At 37.6% G+C, this 23,047-nt stretch overlaps 1 protein-coding gene across 1 annotated transcript in view; it reads left to right on the top strand.

Annotated features, from left to right (window-relative positions):
• Positions 1–21,130, top strand: part of cux2b (cut-like homeobox 2b) — a gene marked incomplete at its 5' end in the record, with an annotated part of 152,519 nt that extends 131,389 nt beyond the window's left edge. Inside the window, 11 exons of the mRNA XM_081348362.1 lie at positions 849–907; positions 990–1,038; positions 1,313–1,412; positions 2,336–2,980; positions 6,692–6,790; positions 9,532–10,346; positions 11,374–11,539; positions 13,706–13,987; positions 17,104–17,292; positions 18,235–18,511; positions 19,871–21,130. Of these exons, the coding sequence (XP_081204488.1) occupies positions 849–907; positions 990–1,038; positions 1,313–1,412; positions 2,336–2,980; positions 6,692–6,790; positions 9,532–10,346; positions 11,374–11,539; positions 13,706–13,987; positions 17,104–17,292; positions 18,235–18,511; positions 19,871–20,513 (3,324 nt within the window). The 3' untranslated portion in view covers positions 20,514–21,130. The remainder of the gene's footprint in view (positions 1–848; positions 908–989; positions 1,039–1,312; positions 1,413–2,335; positions 2,981–6,691; positions 6,791–9,531; positions 10,347–11,373; positions 11,540–13,705; positions 13,988–17,103; positions 17,293–18,234; positions 18,512–19,870) is intronic.
• Positions 21,131–23,047: the final 1,917 nt, after the last annotated feature.

Genomic DNA, 23,047 nt, shown 5'->3' with positions numbered 1-23,047 from the left:
GTTTCTATGCAACTCGATAACCACTGTTGCAGATGTGTTTAGGTTTAAAGAGGCGCATTTCCTTCATTGACATTTTCCACCTCTTGCATGTTGTTTATTACATATTTTTGGCTAATTTGATTATGATTTCAGTTTGATTTCAGATTTCAGTCATATGCATTTACATACATATGCATAGAATTCTCAGCTCCAATTTACTATGTTTACATTTACAGTACTTTATCTAAAGGAACTTACATTAAAGTATGTCAAATTGTGCAAAGATTGTGTAATAAACAAACTTTTTGTGCTCTTTCTGTAAACTGCCATTCAAAAGCTTTTTTTAAAAGAAATTAATATGCATCAAAATTGACAAAATATTTCTATTTCAAATAAATGCTCTTCTTTTGAACTTTCTGTTCATTAAGGAATCCTGAAAAATAAAATGTATCAGTTTCCACAAAAATATGAAGCAGCACAACTGTTTTCAACATTGATGATAATCAGAAATGTAGAGTGATTTCTGAAGGATCATGTGACACTGAAGACTGGAGTAATGATGCTGAAAATTCAGCTTTGATCACAGGAATAAATTACATTTTAAAATGTATTCACATAGAAAACTGTTCTTTTGAAATTGTAATAATATATCAAATAAATGCAGTGTCTGTGAACATAAAAGATGACGCAAAATGTAGCAATTTTTTATGCATTTTTAAATCAATGTGTGTTTCTTATAAATTTTGCAAGACACCAGATAGATCAGACTACAACACATGGGTTGTTCCTCCATCTGTTGTCGTTCAGCTTCTCTCATGACTGTATTGATTTAACAATGACCCATAATTAACATCTTGATTTGTGTGTAGACCCTGGAGGCCAAACTACAGTCCCAGATGGATTATGAAGAGATCAAAACAGAGCTCAGGTGAGGTATCCAGGAACACGGATATACTATAGCGATGACGTATCAGGATGATGATGTTAACGTGTCGTTGTGTGTCCTGCAGCATCCTCAAAGCCATGAAACTGGCATCGGCCAATGGAAGTTCATCCCAGGTGAGTGAAACAAGTGCTATTCCTGCAGAGAGCTTTAGGGTTTTTAACAGCTTTGCATTTTATTGACGTAAGGTCACGGACCCTCTCAACTAAAAGACAAATAAAGTTCCCCGTGAAAAACAGTTGTCAATGAGGAAACGCCACAGTGATCTGTGTGTAAACGCCTCACTAGCGTCATCCATAATGTAGATCTGCATTGATCACAAGAGTTTAACTGCCTGTCTGCCTGTGTGTGTGTGTGTGTGTGTGTGTGTGTGTGTGTGTGTGTGTGTAGGAATCGGCCAAAACCGCTGAGGCACTGCTGCTGGACAAAGAAGCCTTTCTACCCTCTCACAAATTTCTTGTGGATAAAGTCAGAGTTTTACACAACAGCGGTGAGGATGTGTGTGTGTGTGTGTGTGTGTTTCCGTTCACGGATGCGTCACTAAACTTTCCCCTTCTGTCTTTGAAGTACCTTGTAGAAGGGTTATTATAGTTAACTAAAACTAAAACCATAAAAAAAAAAAAAATGTTACTAAAATAAACTTAAAAAAAAAAGTAAAATGAACTTTAACTGAAATAAAATAAAATATTTAAAAAATATTACTGAAATTATTTTTATAAACCTTATTTTATTTCAGCTTGTTATCAAAGCAACGTTTCTCATTTTCATTTAGTTTAACTTGATCTACTGAAATAAAAAAATATAGACTTTTTTTTTAAAACATATAACTATTAAAAATGACAAACACAACAAAATTACAATTTACTAAAACTACAATAAAAGTGGAATATATATATATATATATATATATATATATATATATATAGCTAGACATTTTATGTGGTAAAGTATGTTGTATAATAAAGCTAAATTGTATCATTCTAAACTATATATATTGTCTGTGTTTTTATTTATTAACTGTTTTATTAAATTAAATAATTACTAATAATGTGTATATATGATTTATATATGTTTGTTAATATTAAATTAATCAAATATTTTTGTTTAATAATTCAAAACTGTATATATAGAATTTTATATATATATATATATATGTGCATACATTATTTATTAAATATATAATTATATGAATTTGATATATTTTGTTTATTTTGTTATCATTGCTATTAAACAGGTAATATAAGTCTAATAAAAACAGTCTAATAAAATGATCATTAAATAAAATAATTAATAATTATTTATAATTAGTACTTTATTTATTTAGTAGTTGTGTTTATATGGCTCATCCAGTCATATTTTAGAGAGATAACTATCAGTTTTTCCAGATAAACATGTGTGTTCTCTCTCTGTCAGATGAGGGTCATTCTGAGGACTCCAGCAAGAGCGTGAGTCGCCCGGCGGGGTCGTTCTCCTCTCCTCCGGGAACACTGCCCATAGATGGGCGCACTTCTTCCAGCCCAGGCCCGCCCGTCACTGACACGCCCTCCTCCACCCACGAACTGCCCCGCCCCTTCTCAGTGTCACCCTTCTCAGGCGAGAAACACCCCGGAGACCAGCTCCTGCAGAAGCAGCTCCTGTCTCCCCTCTTCAAGAAAGATGGCTCCTCCATCATGGCCTTCCCCACCGCCCTCTACGCTGCCAAAGCGGCCCTCATGTCAGCCAATCAGAACGCCTCTATGCCAGTCACAATGGAGACAGGCATGCCAAGCGACCAATCAGAGAGCGGGAGCTCAGGGGGAGGAGACGACGACCAGGTGGACACTGCAGAAATCGCTTTTCAGGTCAAAGAGCAGTTACTGAAACACAACATCGGTCAGCGTGTGTTCGGTCACTACGTGCTGGGCCTCTCACAGGGCTCGGTCAGCGAGATCCTGGCTCGACCCAAACCCTGGAGAAAACTCACCGTCAAAGGCAAAGAGCCTTTCATCAAGATGAAGCAGTTCCTGTCAGATGAGCAGAACATCCTGGCTTTACGCACCATCCAGGTCCGCCAGCGAGGTGAGTGAACCCGATCGACCCAGAGAAGCTGCGACACTCATTACGGCGGCGGTGGGACAGTCCTGCCTTTCAGTTTAAAGATGCAGTCCCCCTATTGACATCACACCACAATCACATCACAATCACATCAGTTATCACATTACAAACACATTCCCTATACCAACCTATATATGTGTGTATATATATATATATATATATATATATATATATATATATATATACAGGTGAAACCCGAAAAATTTGAATATCGTGCAAAAGTTCATTTATTTCAGTAATTCAACTTCCAAGGTGAAATTTGTTACAGCTTATGAACATTTTCAAAATTTCTGAGATTTTGAATTTGGGATTTTCATAAGCTGTAAGCCATAATCATCAAAATTATAACAAATAAAGGCTTGAAATATCTCACTTTGCATGTAATTTTCTATATAATATATTAGTTTCACCTTTTAAGTTGAATTACTGAAATAAATGAACTTTTGCACGATATTCTAATTTTTTTTAAGTTTCACCTTTGTATATATACAGTTTATATACATATACATAAATACATATATATATATATATATATATATATATATATATAATATCTGGTAATAATGCTTACATTTATATGACAATAAAGCTTGACCTTATTATATATAACTTACTTGGGTTAAAAAAACATGGTAGTATTTTTGATAAATTTTGTGAATTTCTCATGTAGAAGATCTTCTTGAAGCAGCATCCTTATTGGTCTACACAAAATTCCTATTAACCAATCCTGGTTTACGTTTAGGTCATGGGCGTCAGTTTGGTTTGAAATGTGGTGGGGACAGAGACGCATTTGGAAGTGCATTTTCAGAAGTGCTGGGTACAATGACGCATTCATTTTTTTTCTCTCTTTCGCGCAGGTTATAATACGATGTCCTGTAGCTCAGACACGGCCCCACTTTTCAACAGGCCCACCCAAAACTTTCAAAAAAAAAAAAAAAAAAAAATTGATAATTAATAATTTGATTAAAAAATAATCAATAATTATACAAAAAAATCGCCAATAACCTCATAATTTGTGCTAAAATAGTGCTTAGTTTTAAAAAGCATTTTTAAAAGCTGGTCATATTTTGATGTTTCTGCGTAAGTTCAGCAGACAGTGAGGTTCGGGTTTGTTCCGATCAGAGTGGAGAGCACATTTCTGAATATTCCGCTACGCTCGTCCACTTCGTAAAAGTAATGATTATGAATGCGTCTAAATGTGTCTAAATACGCCGTGAATGTGAATGTGTATCTTTATCACACGCTCAAAAACCTTAAGCAAGTAGTATCAGCCCCCAATCATGCAAAATTAATCAATGAATTAATCTTTTTGAAAATATATTTTATATTGGCTTTTTTATATTTCATATAGCCTATACGTTTTTTTAATATTATATATTATATAGGCCTAATAAGATTTATTTTTGTTAATAGGCTAGGCTATATCTCCATTAGAGATATAATTAAACAAAAAGTAGTCAAAACACATCTAACAGAACATAGACTAAGTTGTTTATTTTTTACAACATTGTGTTCTTATTTTGTTTAATTAAGATGTATAACGGATTGTCACCTTATAAACAGTCCCTTTTTTAATGGAATGATACACCCTTGTAATAAAGAAAAAGCTTCAGTGATAAAGAATATGAACGCAATGCATTTAATTATACATTAAGCGTTTTCCTTCCATAGAAACCCTTTATTATTTAAAATAGGTGGCTCGTGTCTTTCTATGGGAGGATGGCATAGCGGTGCACAGCAAATATTCAATGCATTCGATGAAAATATTCAATGGTATTCAATGCAAAACAAAAATTAAAAAATACAATTAGCCAATAAAATAAACAAATTATTGTGGCATTAATTAGCCCATAAAAAATATTTATTTTAAAGCCTAAACGAATTTGTTTAAAGAAAAACACCAGCGTTTGGCGTTTATCTGTAGCTATAGGCTAAGTGTTTCAGACGACCCTTTTCAAACAGACGCAAGAAAATGCAACAGAATTTGATTAGTTAAACATGAAGATGATTATCCGTCTGGCATGGCCGCTCGCTCTAACGTTAACCTAAATGTTTGTTGTTATGAAGCGTATATCCGAGTGTTTGTGCGGAGTGTGGAGCGCGCACTATATGACATGGATAGAGGCGCCGGTGCCATCACTCGCATTTTCCTATCAACAGTTGAAACCTACTCCATTTCTGGTCATACAGAAAATAATAATACATCAGTCGCAACTACGTTTACTTGTGTAAACTCACAACAAAACGGTGTGCCTTTGTAAAATAAAAGAAAACGAACAGGGCGCGCTTTCATGATTTCTGTGAAATGGACCGCGCCTCAAAAATGAACTGACAAACAGTGTATAGACAAGCCTCACAGACATGAGAAATATAACAATAAAGTTAATAAAAAAAATGTCCACCAACGAAAATCGAAATCCAATCGAAAGCAAATACGGTAGCTACCATCTGATTATGTAATCCTGTCCGTATAAAAGGCGCATCTTGGCTACATTACAGCGGAGATGTGGAGATATGTATGCAGGCAGCCTACACTGATTTAGAAAAGACTAGCTCATTAATAAACAATTAAAATGCATCGTTATTTTAAAACGACATAAGATTTCGTTATTAGACATAATTGAGGTGAAAAAATAATATGTGGCAGCAATGCGTCACCGTATGATTCTGCTATATTTACTTTTTAGCTATATAGGCTATTAAATCCAGGCAATTGGTTCATGAAACACTGATTAAAATTAAGATATAATTAATACAAAACGAAATTCACTTTAAAGAAAGGCAGCTGTTCTGTTTGAGGTGTCTGTGAAAGTTTTAAAGCAGTCTTTTAGTGCCGCTTTCAGACCGCTTTACTCCGTAACCGTAAACTTTTTTCCCTCATAAATGCGAACATGGAAAATAAAATAAAACGAATATTATAATGTTTTTTTGTTGGGTCAGACAATGATTACCAAATTTCTCTCTCATGCTCCTCACAACCACTGAAAACTGTCAAAAAATCGAACCAAAAGTCAAATTAATATGGACGGAAGTTAAAAGTGGTGGGTACAAAATGACTCATGAGGAAAACTGGTGGGTACACGTCCCCCCCGTCCCCCCCGAAATCGACGCCTATGGTTTAGGTTACACTTAAATATACTACCATGATTTCAATAACAATATCATCTTCACAGCCCTTAAAATGGCATTACATATATATATATATATATATATATATATATATATAACAAGAAAATTCTTTAGATTTTAGGTGAATATGATCCTGAAACGTTCTTGACAAGTTTTAAGAGAGATCACAACTAATATTATCCTCCTGCTGTGTCCTCTTATTCCACATTATGGAAGATAAATGTGTTGTTTCAAGTGTTTGAGCGATCCCACAGGCCCATCTGTCTCATCCTCTAAAGCCCACAGAACCGCTTCAGAACCCCAGAGAGAACCAGTCCAGGTTCCTGTACATCACTGTCTCTGTGCACAACTTCCGCACTGTGTTTGTTGTGATGCTCTCTCAGCGCTGTTTTCTTCCTCAGTTTTGAAAGTAAAGCTTTCACGTGTTAGTGCGCCCTCACTTGATGCCAGCTTCTCAAAGGCGGCCATTGATCTAGCAATCAAACGCAAGGCTTTGGATCTGCTCTCTGATCAGCCGGCCCACTCACCTCTCTCTCTCTCCGGCAGGGAGCATCACTCCTCGCATCCGAACTCCTGAAACTGGGTCAGATGATGCCATCAAGAATATTCTAGAGCAGGCCAAGAAGGAGATCCAGTCACAAAGAGGTGTGTAACGAGACGGCAAACACACACGCGGTTTATGAGCCGCACACAATAACACACAGCAGTGCGGAAGTGGATCTGCGCATATGATTGTTCTGATGTGTGTGTGTTTGTTGGAATCATCTACTCATGGTTCAGAATTACTTCTGCACTGCGCAAAAAAAAAAAAAATCTAAAATAAGATGCATTTACTTGAGAAACAAAATTGTCTCACTACAGAATATATCCTGATTCAAAAACTTTTTTTTTTTCATAAATATAAATAGAAGATAAAAATTAATCGTAAACATATGCTTAAATATATTTTTTAAGCCTAACTATAACAACATTTAGGGAGGCACATACAAAACATTTTTATAAATAAAATGTAATTAAAAAAGCCAAAAATAGATTCAGAAATATGTTCCCTGATAATAAGTTCTCTTAATGTCTCACGATGCTTTGCATCTAATCTAAATTCATCTTGTTTATTGAAGGATGTTGTGATTCAAAGACAAAAATATAGATTAAGAAAATATATTTTTTTAATATTTTGCATTCAACGACAAGGTCATGGGTTCCATTCCAATGAAACACGCATACTAATACAGGGTGCGTCATTATGCTATATATTATATGTTATAAATATAGCGTCAGCTATATTTAATTCTGAAATATTATAAATAATAATAGTTCTATTTATAATAGAAAGAAAAAAAAGTATGGATGCATAAGCATAATGTATGAAGACTTCAGATGCTAAAACCTCTAAGTCCGTCTGACATTTTTTCTTTTATTATATTGTTATTATTATATGTTTAGGTTCAGTAATTTCACTTTAATGACAATTAAAAGGTTATTAGTCAGTTATTGAAATGCCTTATTTTCAGAAATGTCCCTATTAAGAGTAAAATTAAAAACATAAAAACGACCATTTAAAATAGAAATGTCAGACGGACTGAGAGGTTTTTGCATCTGAAGTCTTCATATATTTTTCAGCACAAATAAAACAGAATTTAGTGATATATGTACTTAAAATAATCGTAATAATTTTAAAGATGTTTTTTCTGAAAATATATTCTCTAAATATCTTATACAATTTTGCTTTGCGAGTATATTTAGTTTCTTTATTAAAGAATGTTGAAATACCAAGACTAAAGTACAGATTGTGCAGTCTGATAGAAGCAACGACAAGATTACGGGTTTGATTCTCAGGAAACACACACACACTAACAAAAAGTGCATCTTATTCTTAAATGGGGCTGGTCATACACTTTACTTAATGGTCTACTTTATTTAATAATTAAGAAATTATTTTAAATAATAATAATTACTATTATATTTAGAATAATGTTTTTATTATAATGAAATATTTAAAAATTATTTTAATACATTATATTTTTTATTAAAATATATTTGTATTAAATATTACATTATGATAAAATAAAATGTTTTAATATTATAATGTATTTTAATAAATCATAATTATTTGGTATATGTTCACGTTCTAGTGCTAGTTTGGCTGTTTGCGTGTGTCTTGCTGTATTGTCAGCATCTCGTGTTTTAAATAACCCATGTTAAAGGAGAACTCCGGTCAATTTTAACATTGAGCTAATTTTTTTGTACATTTGGAGTGCTGTCAATACAGAGAACAACGACAAAAATCGGTGTTGCCTACACCGAGTTATTCTATTTTTAAAATTTGCACCCTGTTGACTTCAATGGGGCAAGTACTAAACCTGCTTTTAGCCTCTTATCATCCTTGATGTGTCATTACAAGTGCACAGCTAATGTGAGTGATTCCTTCTGAGTGAACACGAGTGAATCTGACTGCAGTAGATGTGAAAGATATGTATAAAAATTATGTTATTAAGTCCAAAGTAGTCGATTGCCGAGTTCACGCGCATAGGTTTAGTTACCTATGATCACGTGCGTGAACTCGGCAATCGATTACTTTGGACTTCAACCGAAAACAGGATGTAAACACAGGTATATGCGCTGGCTAAATTAACATCATTTTTATACATATCTTTCACATCTACTGCAGTCAGATTCACTCGTGTTCACTCTGAAGGAATCACTCACATTTTCTGTGCACTTGTAATGACACATCAAGGATGATAAGAGGCTAAAAGCAGGTTTAGTACTTGCCCCATTGAAGTCAACAGGGTGCAAATTTTAAAAATAGAATAACTCGGTGTAGGGAACACAGATTTTTGTCGTTGTTCTCTGTATTGACAGCACTCCAAATGTACAAAAAAATGAGCTCAATGTTAAAATTGACCGGAGTTCTCCTTTAAAGGTCCCATATTGTCAAAACTGAAATTTCCTGACTTTTTTCATGACAGCAGAGGTCTAGGGGCGATGAAACTACCATATAAGTTTCAAAACAGTCGATCCACAGACAAATGCACACAGCCTGCATTAAGTAGCTGTGCCTTTTCACGAGCCGTTGTGACTTCCGTATGAATGTGACGTCAGAACTACTCAGTCACCGCCTTCACCAATTGTGGGTCACTCAACAGGCCAATCAGAAGAGAGGCTCATGAATATTAAGTAGACAAATCGACCTGTTCTTGGCAGAGCTCCTGAGAAAGGAGCTGTAAAAATATATTGAGATGGTTTTTGGTACTTATACCGCAAATATATATTCTTAAGGACATCAAAACCTAAAATAAACTTCAGAAAGGTGAACAATATGGGACCTCTAAGGTAAAAGCATATTGGCCTGTAATGCGACTCTGGTGTGTGTGTGTGTTGGACAGGTGACTGTAAGTCGTCTCTGGGATGTTCATCGGGCCGGAACAGCTCTGGAGGAAGCAGCGGTTCTGACGAAACCATCAAGAGCATCTTGGAACAGGCCCGTCGGGAGATGCAGGCGCAGCAACAGGCCCTGCTGGAGATGGAGGTGTGCGGTCGGGGGTCCACCAGTGAACGTCTCGTCCCGCAGGATCCCACCAAACCTCAGCCGCCCCCCACGTCGCCCTTCATCAAGCAAGAAGAGGGCGTATCGGTGCCAGTGTGTGTGTCCAATCCCGCCGGCAGCCCTCAGACGCCCCTCAGCGTCCTGTCACCCGCCGCCTTCGTCCAAAACATCATCCGTAAAGTCAAGTCTGAGATCGGTGAAGCCGGCTCGTATTTCGACCAGCACTGGTCCGTGGAGCGCAGCGCCGTGGTAATGGGAATGAGCGGCACCTCTCACCCTTTCACCTCCGTCTCTCCCTCGCTCTCCTCCTCTTCGTCCACGTCGATGCCTCGTCCCTGGCCTCGGATGGAGAACGGAGACTGTCCTGTGAATGGCGAGGAGGCGTCCGCGCCGGAGGACGAGCCCGTGTTGAGTCGGCCGGTGGAAATTAAAGTGGAGCCGGACGCGTCGGGCGCCGAGACTCCCTGTGGAGCGGGACGGGTGTCGTACTTCCCCTCATACATCCCTCGAACCCTGAAGCCCACCGTCCCGCCGCTGACCCCCGAGCAGTACGAGATGTACATGTACCGAGAGGTGGACACCCTCGAGCTCACCCGGCAGGTGAAGGAGAAGCTGGCCAAGAACGGGATCTGCCAGAGGATCTTCGGAGAGAAGGTGGGATTGAAACGGCACAGCTGGAGAGAACGTTTCCATATTATAATGAGTCAAGATCAAAGCATGCATGAAAAAATCTAAAACTTATTTACACACAAAGCTGCCACAAATGTAATCTTATTGTGTGGAAACAGTAGAAATCTGATACCCACATCTAAACATTCATATCTAATTCTCCTCTTAAATTCAGATTTTTTTGTCATATGAAATCAAAACTACAGTAATATTTACTTTCTGGTCTTATTGTGAATGATTAATCTGTGCATATTGTTTAAAAGAAGAAATGAGAGCACAATGCTTGCCTTGCGGTTATTTATTTATTTTTGAAGAATTTGAACTGATATTTCTATTTCTTCTTGTTGGCGACCTCAACCGGGTTTGCATGCAATTACAATGTCTCATACTTCAATCCATGCAAAATAATACGAATATTACATTTCGAATAGTTTTTTGTCTTCATTTAGTACTTTATCTTCATTTTAAACTCTAGATCTATCATTTTATCATTTTAAACTGAAAAAAAAATCTAAGTGCCCTTTATAAACTACTGTTCAAAAGTTTAAGGTCAGTAAGATTTAAAGTTTTTGAAAGAGTCTCTTCTGCTGACCAAGGCTGCATTTATTGAATCAAAAATACAGTAAAAACAGTGATATTGTAAAATATTATCACAATTTAAAAGAATGGTTTTCTATTTGAATATATCGTAAAATATAATTTATTTTCAAAAGAACAGCATTTATTTGAAATAAAAATCTTTTGTAATATTATAAATGTCTTTACTGTGACTTTTGATCATTGCATCTGTTCTGAATGAAAGTATTTCTTTAAAAACAAATCTTCCTGACCCCAAACTTTTGAGTCCAGTAACGAACTGTCTGGAGCTCTTGTATTGTGTGTTGTGTTTTGCTGCCATCTAGTGGTCACTAGGATAGTTGATAATGAAAAGCAATGATGGTTTCTGTCCATGTGTGACATGACTTCAGGCTTATTTTGAATGTCTCAGCCTCTGTCTCTGTGTCTCTCGCAGGTGTTGGGTTTGTCTCAGGGCAGTGTGAGTGACATGTTATCCAGGCCTAAACCCTGGAGTAAACTCACCCAGAAGGGACGCGAGCCGTTCATACGCATGCAGCTCTGGCTGCTGGATCAGCTGGGTCACGGACTCAACCAGCTGCCCAACCACAGCCTCAGCCAGGGTCAGTCGTGCTTACACACACATCCCAACACACACACCGCCAGTGGGGGCTTCATAGGAGTTCTTTACAGGGTTCCCACGCCCACGGGTCCTTGAAATCCTTGAAAGTTTGTGAATCTGAAGAATTTTTTTTTTTTTTAAATAAACATGCATAGATTTACAGGTCCTTGAAAGTGCTTGAATTTATTTTGTGCAAGAAGTTTTCTGAAAAAAATTCCATATTATTCCCTCCGGTCCGCTAATGTGTTATTTCGCCAACACTTCGTGGCCTATGCACACTAGCTTGCTTGATTTACGTTACTTACGCGCATTTGCACCTGGTATGGTACCTCAACAACAACAAACGTGTCCCCACATTAAGTCCTTGAATTTGAGGGTATTGGACCTGGAAAGTCCTTGAAAGGTCCTTGAATTTGAAGTTAACGGAGGTGTGGGAACCCTGTCTTTAATGCAAAAGGAAGTTTAAAGGGACAATTCACCCAAAATTTTTAATTCTGTCATCAACTACTCTCATGATCATAGTTTAAATGTGAATAAAGGCATTAATTGAATGTTCATCAAATAAAGCGATCATGTCTTTTCTGAAGACTTGGATTAAATATTGATTATTTTACGATCTCTTTACTGTCAATGGAGGGATAGAAATCTCTCAGATTTTATTAAAATGTCTTAATTTATGTTCTGAAGAAGATTGAAAGTCTTATGGGTTTGGAATGACACGAGGGTGAGTAAATGATGGCAGATTTTTTGAGTGAACTATCTTTTTAAATTTTAAACTACCATTACATAATAGTGTTTGTTGTACCGGTTCAATAAAATCATTGCTTTTTTCTTCTGTATTTTGATAAAAGTTACTGTTATAGTAATGAACAAGTTAAACCAATCAGATAAACAAAATAAAATTATTATATATGTATATATGTATATGTATATGTGTATGTGTGTATATATATATATATAAATATATATATATATATATATATATATATATATATATATATATATACACAAACAGTATATTACGGTAAAGTGACTTTGGAATTCTGGTAATGATAGTTTTGGAGGGAAATGTGCTTAAGTTTCACGAAAATTATGTCAAAATGCAAAACATTAAAGTTAGGCTTCATTAACTGTAAGCAAAGTATGATTTCTTATTTGCTATTTGATTTCTGGGTAAAATGTTTTTGTTATCATTCTATAGACATGCTATTCCAGTCACACTTTCTTTTAGTTTGATGGTCACATCAGAAAATATATTTATATATATTAATAATAATTGTTAGGTGTGTTCATATTGTATTGCAGAACACTTGTGCTGCTATAGGTGGGATACGGTACGGTTAGGACAGGTGTGTAGGTTTAAGGATGGGTTATGGAGTAAGGGAAGGTCAACAGTGGAATTACAGGTGTAGTTACATGCAGGTATTTTTAAATATAAGTAGACTGGAATATACATTATGTACACAATAAGTGTATTGTATCAAATTTAAATGTCAGTAAATCATAGTTAAAGGGTTAGTTCACCCAAAAATGAGAATTCTGTCATTAATTACTCGCCCTCATGTTGTTCCAACCCCGTAAGACCTTCGTTCATCATCAGAACACAAATTAAGATATTTTTGATTAAATCTGAGAGCTGTCTCACTCCTCCATAGACTTCTAGGTAATCGATATCTGCCATCCCAGAAAAATTAGTAAAGACATTGTTAAAATAGTCCAAGTGACTACAGTGGCTCAAACTTAAGTTTATCAAGCGGCGAGAATACTTTTTGTGTGCAAAAAATAAGGACTTTATTCAACTCTTCATTTTCTTCTGTGTTTCTCTGAGTGAGTTCACGTAGTGTAACAGCGCAGCGCTTCTGGGTTGTACGTCAGAACGGAGGCTCACTATTGGCCAGCATCACACGCATCACATGACCAGCGTCGGCCAATAGTGAGCCTCCGTTCTGACGTACAACCCAGAAGCGCTGCACTGTTACACTATGTGAACTCACTCAGACCCACACAAAAGAAAATCAATAGTTGAATATAGTCGTTATTTATTTATTTTTATATACAGTGAGACCGTTATTGCATAGTTTTTAGTAGATTTACAGTATCATAACCTAATAAACCTAAAATGCTCCTGACCATAAACACTAATATGATCTTTGACGTTGGTTGTCAGATAAGAGCCCTGTGACGACCCGCTCGTCCCCGTCCCCTCCTGCGAGTCCTGAAGACGGACAGCCCAACATGAGCCTGGAGCCCGCGAGTCTGGCGCTGGAGAGCAGTAAGGAGAACCAGCAGCCTCAGCGTGCGGATCCTCACGGCCCGTGTGTGAGCGTCCCCCAGCACACACACACACACACACCGCTGGGCATCCAGGAGCTGGTGGCCATGTCTCCGGAGCTGGACACGTACGCCATCACCAAGAGAGTGAAGGAAGTTCTGACGGACAACAACTTAGGTGATTTACTGCACAATACACACGGCACTTTGTGAATGACAGGCGATGAGCGTTTTAGCGTGAGGTACACTGTTCAGAAGTTTTTTATATTTTTGAAGGAAATCTTTTATGCTCACCAAGGCTGCATTTATTTATTTGATACAGTGAAATATTATTACAATTTAAAATAACTTTTTTTCTATATGAATATATTATAAAGTGTAATTTATTCCTGTGATCAAAGCTGAATTTTCAGCATCATTACTCCAGTCTTCAGTGTCACATGATCCTTCAGAAATCATTCTGATATGATAAAGAAACATTTCTGATTATTATCAATGCTGAAAATATATTTTTCCAGATTCTTTGATGAATTGAAATTTCAACAGAACATGTATTTGAAATAGAAATCTTTTGTAACATTATTTTACTGTCACTGTTGATCAATTGAATGCATCCTTGCTTAATAAAAGTCGTCACCTTTGTTTTTATAGCACTTTATAATGCAATACCGATTTTTTTAAAGCAGCTTTACGTGATAACAGGAAAATGATAATTCAATGGTGCAAACAAACATAGATCAATTTGGCTGTAAAGCAGCTTTAAAAAGAATTGTTCGGCTGAAGTCATTTCAGTGTTGATTTAGTTCCGTTATAATTATTAAATGAGTTCAATTCGGCTATAAAGCCGCAGTGATGTCATTGTCCAGTTCAGTTCGGCTCTCGTACAGCAATGTCAGTACAGTCACATCAGTAATATTGTTCAATAAGCAAGCCAGAGGCAACAAAATGTGACAACATCAGGTGACAAAATGGAGAAAAACAGGTAAGACTTTACTTGAAGGGCTGTGCATAAGACTGACATGACACCTTCATAATCATGACGTGTCATACAATATGAAGGAGGTTTATGCATGTTTATGACAACTGTCATTAAGTGTCATTCGCTCAACTATGTCATTTTTAATGCAAATATGACATTGTTTGAGATGTCTTTTACCAACTTGACATTACCAATACATCATAACCTGTCATAAATGTGTCATAAACATGACATAGCAGATTAATCATCAGACTTAAGAAACTACTTGGCTTCATGGGTTAACATACATTATGTTTCTGACCACTTTTTTTCCATTGATACGAATTTAATTTGTCATTAAATTGTCGCTAAGTGTTAATACTCTCAAATAATTTTATAACAGTGTCATGAATATTTTTCTTGACCTCAACTACAGTGATACGAATTTAATTTGTCTATAAAATGTCATTAAGTGTTAATACTGTCAAATTATTTTATAACTCATACTGGAATACTGGAAAAAAAGTGGGCAGAAATATATTCATGACACAGTTATAATGGCCTCATGACAGCCAATGTCAAAACCAACCACATGACAGTTTAATGTAATGTTAACCCATAAAGCTAAGTAGTTTCTTGAGTTTGATGATTAATCTGCTATGTCATGTTTATGACACATTTATGACAGGTTATGATGTATTGTATTGAGATAAAACATGACAATCTGGGTCTCAGGTCAGGAAGCAGACAGACTGGCTAAACCGACCGTCTGCTAGCTCTCTCACGTCACCAAGGTCAGATAAATCCCATCACATAGAGCCTCTTTCACCCAGATATCATCACATAGAGACTGTGTCTGTGCCCCGAATTTGGAAATCCGAAAAACATTTCAACCCATCTAAGGTTAAAAATGTAATAAATTAAATTTAAAGGCTAAAGTGCCAACTAGTTTCTCCTTATGGAGGATCCCTTTACCACTCTACATATAAGGCGTTGTCGGGTAAATTCGGTTCGCGGATCTACCCCGAAGTGATAAAATTCTGTATCAAAAAATGTTAAGGCCAGACAAGTAGTTTTTAAGGCTTGGTTTGTAGGGAATTACAAACCTGCGCACATATATTCAAACGCGCATACCAATAGACTTGAACTCGTAATACGCATGTGCACGCCATCAGCGTTTCTCACAGGTTTCACGTTTAAAGTCTGTGTAGAGTTTCTTGTTAAAACGGTGTTGTGTTAGAGGCCCCTAAGTTAATAACTAATGATTGTTGCGGCGGAAGTGAATCAATCAAATTAACTTTAGTTGGAAAATAACTTTATTCAAGAACTACTATAAAGCCAAAACAATCTCTGTTACATTAAGCTCTCCTTGTATCTCTGTAAAGCCGCTTTGGAACAATCTACATTGTTAAAAGCGCTATATAAATGAAGATGACTTGACTTGACTATTGGTTTATGTCAAGTTGTCATAGCAAAGACATCTCAAACAATGTCATATTTGCATTAAAAATTACATAATTGAGCGAATGACACTTAATGACAATTGTCATAAACATGCATAAAACCTCCTTCATATTTATGTGTCATGTCATGATTATGAAGGTGTCATGTCAGTCTTATGCACAACCCTTCAAGAAAAGTGTTACTGTTTAAGTCCAGACTGCATCACAAGTCACAAAACAGATTGTGGATAAAGTAATAATTTATTTTAAAAAACTGTAGTGTTATGATTTCTAACATAGTCACGTTCTCTTGAAGTCCCCCTGTAGTCAATAATTGTATCTTTGATCACCAAAATTATATATTTAAATGCTTTTTCCTTGAAACAAATTCTTCATGCCTTAAAATATCTTGAATGTAACTCGACACCCTTGCCTCATTTAGTATTCGCCATTATATGAATATGCAAATGAGCCCCGCCTCAACTCACTCACTCAGCTCAGAGATCCACTGGTTGGCGATCACACGTTGATCTGATTGGTTACAAGGTAGTTTGTGACGTCAGAAACACCAGCGATTTCAAAGCGTGTTTTTGAGACTGTCTTTGGTTCACTGCAGTTTTAAGGAGAAAATACTCAGCAATGGATTCGACTTATGAATTTACACATGGTTTGTCTTAAAGCATATTAAAAACACCACATAGACACATAAACAACATTAAAAGCTGGATTTTCACCACAGGGGGACTTTAATATACACCCATGACAGGTAGTTAAAAACAAAAAAGTTTTGAATCTATTCATTGAAACGGACACTTTGATTCATGTCGAACATACAACTGAGGAGAATTATAAAGACTGTAGGCCAGGTCAGTAACAGTATATGTGTTTATGCAGGTCAGCGTCTGTTTGGAGAGAGCATTCTGGGATTGACCCAGGGTTCAGTGTCTGATCTGCTGTCCAGACCGAAGCCCTGGCATAAGCTCAGTCTGAAGGGTCGGGAGCCGTTCGTCCGCATGCAGCTGTGGCTCAACGACCCGCACAACGTGGACAAGCTCAGAGACGTCAAGAAAATGGAGAAGAAAGGTAATAAAGAGCAAACATCTATTCAGTTTTTCAGTGATTCTGCATCAGTTCACAATCAATTTTATTATGTGCACTGTAAAAATTACACTTATTTTTATCTTGTTTTCCTCTACAAATATCTAAACATTCTTAAAGCAAGATGCATTTACTTGAGAAGCAAAATGACTGAAGATATTAAGTCTTGTTTACCGATACAAATGTCTGCCTCTTTAAATGCTCAAGCTCTGTGAAGCAGGATGGATTCTGATTGTCTGTCAGTGTTAAATCAAGAAAAAAATGCTTACTAAGCATGTGTATGACCCACTTACTGTAAAAATGCAGTACTTGTAAAACATGCAGTAAAGTCATCTATCTGCTTAAATACGAAAAGTCTCTCTCTCTGAGATGTGAAAATCCTGAGGTTGGAGCTGAATGTCCTTTTTGCACCATTTTTCATGCATTTGAAAATTGTGCAAGATTAGAGCCTTAATTTCTGTCGTTAGGAAGTATTTTTCAGAGGTGTAATGAAACTTTATCTCTACGGCGTTATTTATTTTGGGGTTTTAAATATGTGTTGAAAAAAAGATTTGTATGTCAGTTGTTGAATTTTGTTTTAGACCAAGCAAAATTGGCTATTTATATAAGTAGGAAAAAGAAAGTCGAATCAAATTTGGGGCAGAAAGCAGTTGCTATGTTTTCAAACATGGTGCAAGCAAGAAGATTGATTGATTTTGCTTATTACAAGCATGTGGATGATCTTGTCACTTTTGAAGGTATTGAGGCATATGCAATGAGGCTTTGTGCTCTGTATTTGAAGGAGATTTGGTTTTTTTCACATTTCTTGTGATTTGGGGTGGCTCTTAATATTTATGCATATTGTAATTTAAATATACTGTGAAATGTATTTGTAATAAATTCAAATTCTCTCTCTGTCTCTCTCTCTCTCTCTCTCCTTTTCTCCAGCGTATCTGAAGAGGCGATACGGTCTGTTGAGTCCCGGCTCAGACAGCGATTCCCCCGGCGCTCATTCCGACTGCATCAGTCCAGGCCTGACCCCGCTGGAGCTCTGCCCGTTCAGCCAAGCCAAGAAACCTCGAGTGGTGCTGGCGGCGGAGGAGAAGGAGGCTCTGAGGAAAGCGTATCTCCAGGAGCCGTACCCCTCTCAGCACACCATCGAGATGCTGGCCGCACAGCTCAACCTCAAAACCAACACCGTCATCAACTGGTTCCACAACTACAGGTACCAATCTGATCCTTTCTGCTACTTATCTAGTCAAAAGTCAGCTAAAAGAGATGTCAAAGTTGTGTGCAAACTTTTTGAAGCTGTAAATGGGGTGTTGGCTCCCCCTGCTGGACATTTGAGGAGTTAGAAAAGAGAACATGATAACTGCACCAGTACTAATATTATTAAAGGGATGGATCGGAGTAATTTCAACCTAGGGTCGTTTGCACCATGACCTCGAGCCAAACACATCCCCCAACCCCAACCCCAGAAGCCTTTTTCCCCTTGGTCGAACATTATTAAAGTTAGAGCTTATTTCGAGATATCAGCCGGATGGCTTAGTGCAGGCGCTAATGGATCCAAGGATGTATCTCGTAAATTACCGCACTAATAATGCCTGGAATGGTACCAAACTTCTACAGTAGTACAAATAGGTTTCCCAAATCACCGAAGTGACCTCGACGTCCGGGTTAGCGTTTGCATTAGCTATCAGGCAAGTGTTATTTAAATAAACTCCTGATGTACTTTCCAATGCCTCGTTTTATGAGTACAGAACCTATCTGTACTACTGTAGTAGTTTATTAGTGGGGTAATTTACGGGATACGTCCTTGGATCCATTAGCGCCTGCACTAAGCCATCCGGCTGATATCTCGAAATAAGCTCTAACTTTAATAATGTTCGACCAAGGGGAAAAAGGCTTCTGGGGGGGTGTTTGCCTCGAGATTACTCAGAACCATCCCTTTTACCTTTGGTACCCCCAACCAGAGCACACTGTAAGATACAGTATCCCACAATGCATAGTTCTCAAACTGGAAGTCACATCAGCAGCAAACTATTATTATTATTTTTTTATCCATATGTTAATTTTCAGATGATAACTGGATGCACTGAATTACACATGCAATGCGGTGAGATCCAGTAGTTAGTTATTGTAGTATTGTTTATAAACTATCAGTATTTATTAATAGAATTTTCAGCTTTCATTTATTTATTTTCATTTTTATTTCCATTTTAATAGTTTTAGTTAACAATAACAACACTGATTAGATCACAGTAAGTGTATATTCACAGTAAATGTATAAGTAAAGCTTTACAATAAGGTTCATTAGATAACATTAGTTAATGTATTAACTAACATGAACTAACATTTTTTGTTACAGTATTTATTAATCTTTGTTAATGTTAGTTAATAAAAATACAACTCTTCATTGTTTGTTCCTGTTAGTTCACAGTGCATTAACTAATGTTAACAAATACAAACTTTGATTTTAATAACGTATTCGTAAAGCGTTGACATTAATATTAACTAAGATTAATAAATGCTGAAGTGAGTGTTATCTTTGTCCTGAGCTCGTTTTACCATCATCCGCCCACAGGTCCCGTATGCGACGAGAGGTCCTGATGGAGGGTCTCCAAGACAACGACACGGACGCCGAACACAACAACTACTCCCCCCTGGCGTCCCACAGCCCCGCGTCGGACCGGGACGACAGGAACCCGCTCCACGGTCGTCCTCTCAGCGCCGGCCCTCGCCGCTTCAGCTTCAAACAGGAGGACGAGGACGAGGAGCTGCGCGGGAGGCAGGCCAAGTGCTTCTCTGTGGGCGTCCAGTTCTCTCCGCTGAAGAGTGACCCGGGCCGAGGGGACGAGGATGCGGGCCTCAGTCAGGGTCCTCAGAGGAACAGCTCAGCGGAGTCGCCCGAGGATCCCGTCAGCTTCAAAGCTTCGTCCGAACCGTCCCGGAGCAGCCTGGAGGTGTCCCTCAACTCGCCCTCGGCCGCGTCCTCACCCGGCCTCATGATGTCCGTGTCCCCCGTCCCGTCCTCGTCCGCCCCCATCTCTCCATCACTGCCCTCCCTTCCGGCCCCGACCAACTACAGCCTGGAGTCGCCCTCGCTCAACCCCAAACTCAACAAAAGCACTCAGAGACGCAACGAGAAGATGGCCAACCTCAACAACATCATCCACCGGCTGGAGCGAGCCGCCAACCGCGAGGAAACGCTGGAGTGGGAGTTCTAGAAGGAGATGGTCGCACGAGCCGCCCTGACGAAAAAACCTGGCCGTCAGATATATTTATAAACACCTTTTAGCTATTTTGATAAAGTAACTTTGAATTCTACGTCACAGCACTAGCTGGTGTTGTTTTAAACAGCGGAGGAGAGCAAACGTAGCGGTGTCATGAAATGCACACTGACGTCTTGTAGATTGCCACTGGGTGAGATTATTCAAATAAAAGACCTCTGTCTTAAGCCATCAAAAAAGCACTACTTATTTAAAAAAACAACAAAAGAGAAAGACAATGACCAAATTTGCTAATTTTTGAATAGCAATTTTTCAACTTTTGTCTGTAAGACGGGACACGAAGTCGAGTGACGTGCGACAGCTTCACTTTGACCGAGGGATAGTCCTAAAAGACTCTAAATAGTGAACATTGCATATGTATTTAGTTTCTTGGTGACATGTTTTGGAACTTTTGTTATACAAGCGTACAACGTGTGATTGTGTGTGTTGTAGAAATCGTCTGCAATAGCCTTCTCTGAACAAGATGTAGCATGGAACATAATTTACCCTCTATTTCCTCTCTAGATAGTAACCTGTGATATACTTGAGCGATACTATAAAAAGAGAAAAACGGCAAAAAACAAGAAAAAAGGAAATGTTTTAAAAAAAGTCGGTGCGACGGTAGATGCATTTTTGATTTCGTGAACGTGTCATTTTTTTTTATTTATTTTTTATTGGATACTTTGAGGTTTTACACCAGGGCTCTTGTGCACAGTTCACACACTGCAAAAAAAATAATGCTTTTCCTACTCTTGTGTTCCAGCACAAAAATCGAAACAAAATAGATTTACTTCAGAAAGTGAAGTGAGAAGTTGTTTACTGAACAATTGCTCAAAATGAAATGAGTTTGTGCTTAAACCAAGAGGAAATATCTGTCAGTGGGGTGAGAATTGTACGAATTCTTGAATTTAATTCTTTCCGCCATGGATAAAAATACATTTCTCACATTTCTGAATTTTTTTCAATTTATATCTAACATTACTGAGGAAAAAAAGTCAGAATTGCAAGATAAAAAGTTTTTTTATTCTGTTTTAACTTAATTTTGAGGATTTAAAACCGTAATATCTTCAGTCATTTTGATATTTGTACTGGAAAACAAGAGAAAAACGCTAAGTTAGGAAATGTGTTTTTGCAGTGCACATCCTCAATAATTCATCACACCTGTACCTCACTGTCCCGACGAGCTGGTCTCACACAAACACACGGCCCAGTGCACTTCCTGCGACCTCGAACGCTTCAAACACACCTTTACGCCCAGAGAGGTTTGGATATAAATGTAAGATAGGTTTCAAAGGAGCCTGAGCGACCACCGACGGAGAGACTGCTGGGGTGGGACGGGGGTTATTAGCATGCATGTGTTTTAAACTGATCAGTGATCCAGTCGTGGTCTCGGGTGGTACTCGCTTTATCATTCTTCATCCATCTATCCGTCCATGTTTCCTCCCGCATGAGAGTCGTGGGCCTCCCTCCGAATGATGTCACTTCCTGTGGAGAATGACTGTATGCTTATCTAAGGCAGTGTAACACTTTACGTTCAGGTCATTTTATAATTAAGGCATTTTAGCAGGGAGTTTAAAATAAATGCACTTCAACTCACATACTGGAGATCAGACGAGAATCTGTTTTTTAGTGCGCTTTAATCGTTTCTTTATCATCCCATGAGCACTTGGTCTCGTTTGCTGTATTCCAGTGATTTTGATACTTATTTCCAGGTGCTCTTTCTACTGCAGGAGATTCATGGAAATTTTACTTCATAATAATTATTCAAAGGCCGGAAAACACACTCTTCTCAAGCTGTGAATGCTTCTTCAGCACATTTGCAAGAATACAGACTTAAATGTGCTGTATGTGAGGTTTTTATTTTATTTTGGAATCGCACACACAGTATTTTACAGATATCACAGAAATAGGTCTCTTGAGAAATCACAATCTCACAATCCTCTGTAGACGATAAAACAGAGTCAAGCGGCCTGTGGTTGTCAGCCAATCAGATGCTCTCTGCCTGTCAATCATTTTACATGTTCAGGTTGTTTTGAAGAGAGGGCATTAAAGGGATAGTTCACCCAAAAACAAGAGTTTCTTTGATCCGTTGAACACAAAAGAAGATATTTTGAAGAATATCAGTAACCAAACAAGTTTTGGACCCCATTGACTTCTATAGTATGAGAAATAAAATACTATGGGGCTCATCAAATGTTTGGTCACATGTGCTTGTGTTTATCAGTGGATTGCTTTCTGACACATTTCGCTCGTGTTGATAGAAATACTGGCATTCACATCCTCGCTTAGAGTCTGTTTCAGGCCTAATACTGAGTAACACTAAATCAAAAGCAGACACACTGAATGCATTTGAGGTCTGAACACAATGACCAAAGCAAAACAAACACTCTTTCCCTCTAAGGACGGCCTGTTTGTTTTCTGTAACCTAGCGAACACTGAAACATGCAGCTTTTTAGACCTCGCAAACCGTGAAATCCAGTAATAATTCAGAT

The sequence above is a fragment of the Scardinius erythrophthalmus genome, assembly GCF_964197995.2.
Source record: "Scardinius erythrophthalmus genome assembly, chromosome: 20".
NCBI classification, from domain to species: domain Eukaryota; kingdom Metazoa; phylum Chordata; class Actinopteri; order Cypriniformes; family Leuciscidae; genus Scardinius; species Scardinius erythrophthalmus.
Note: the sequence above shows the minus strand (reverse complement) of the source record. Positions and strands in the feature narration are given on the sequence as shown.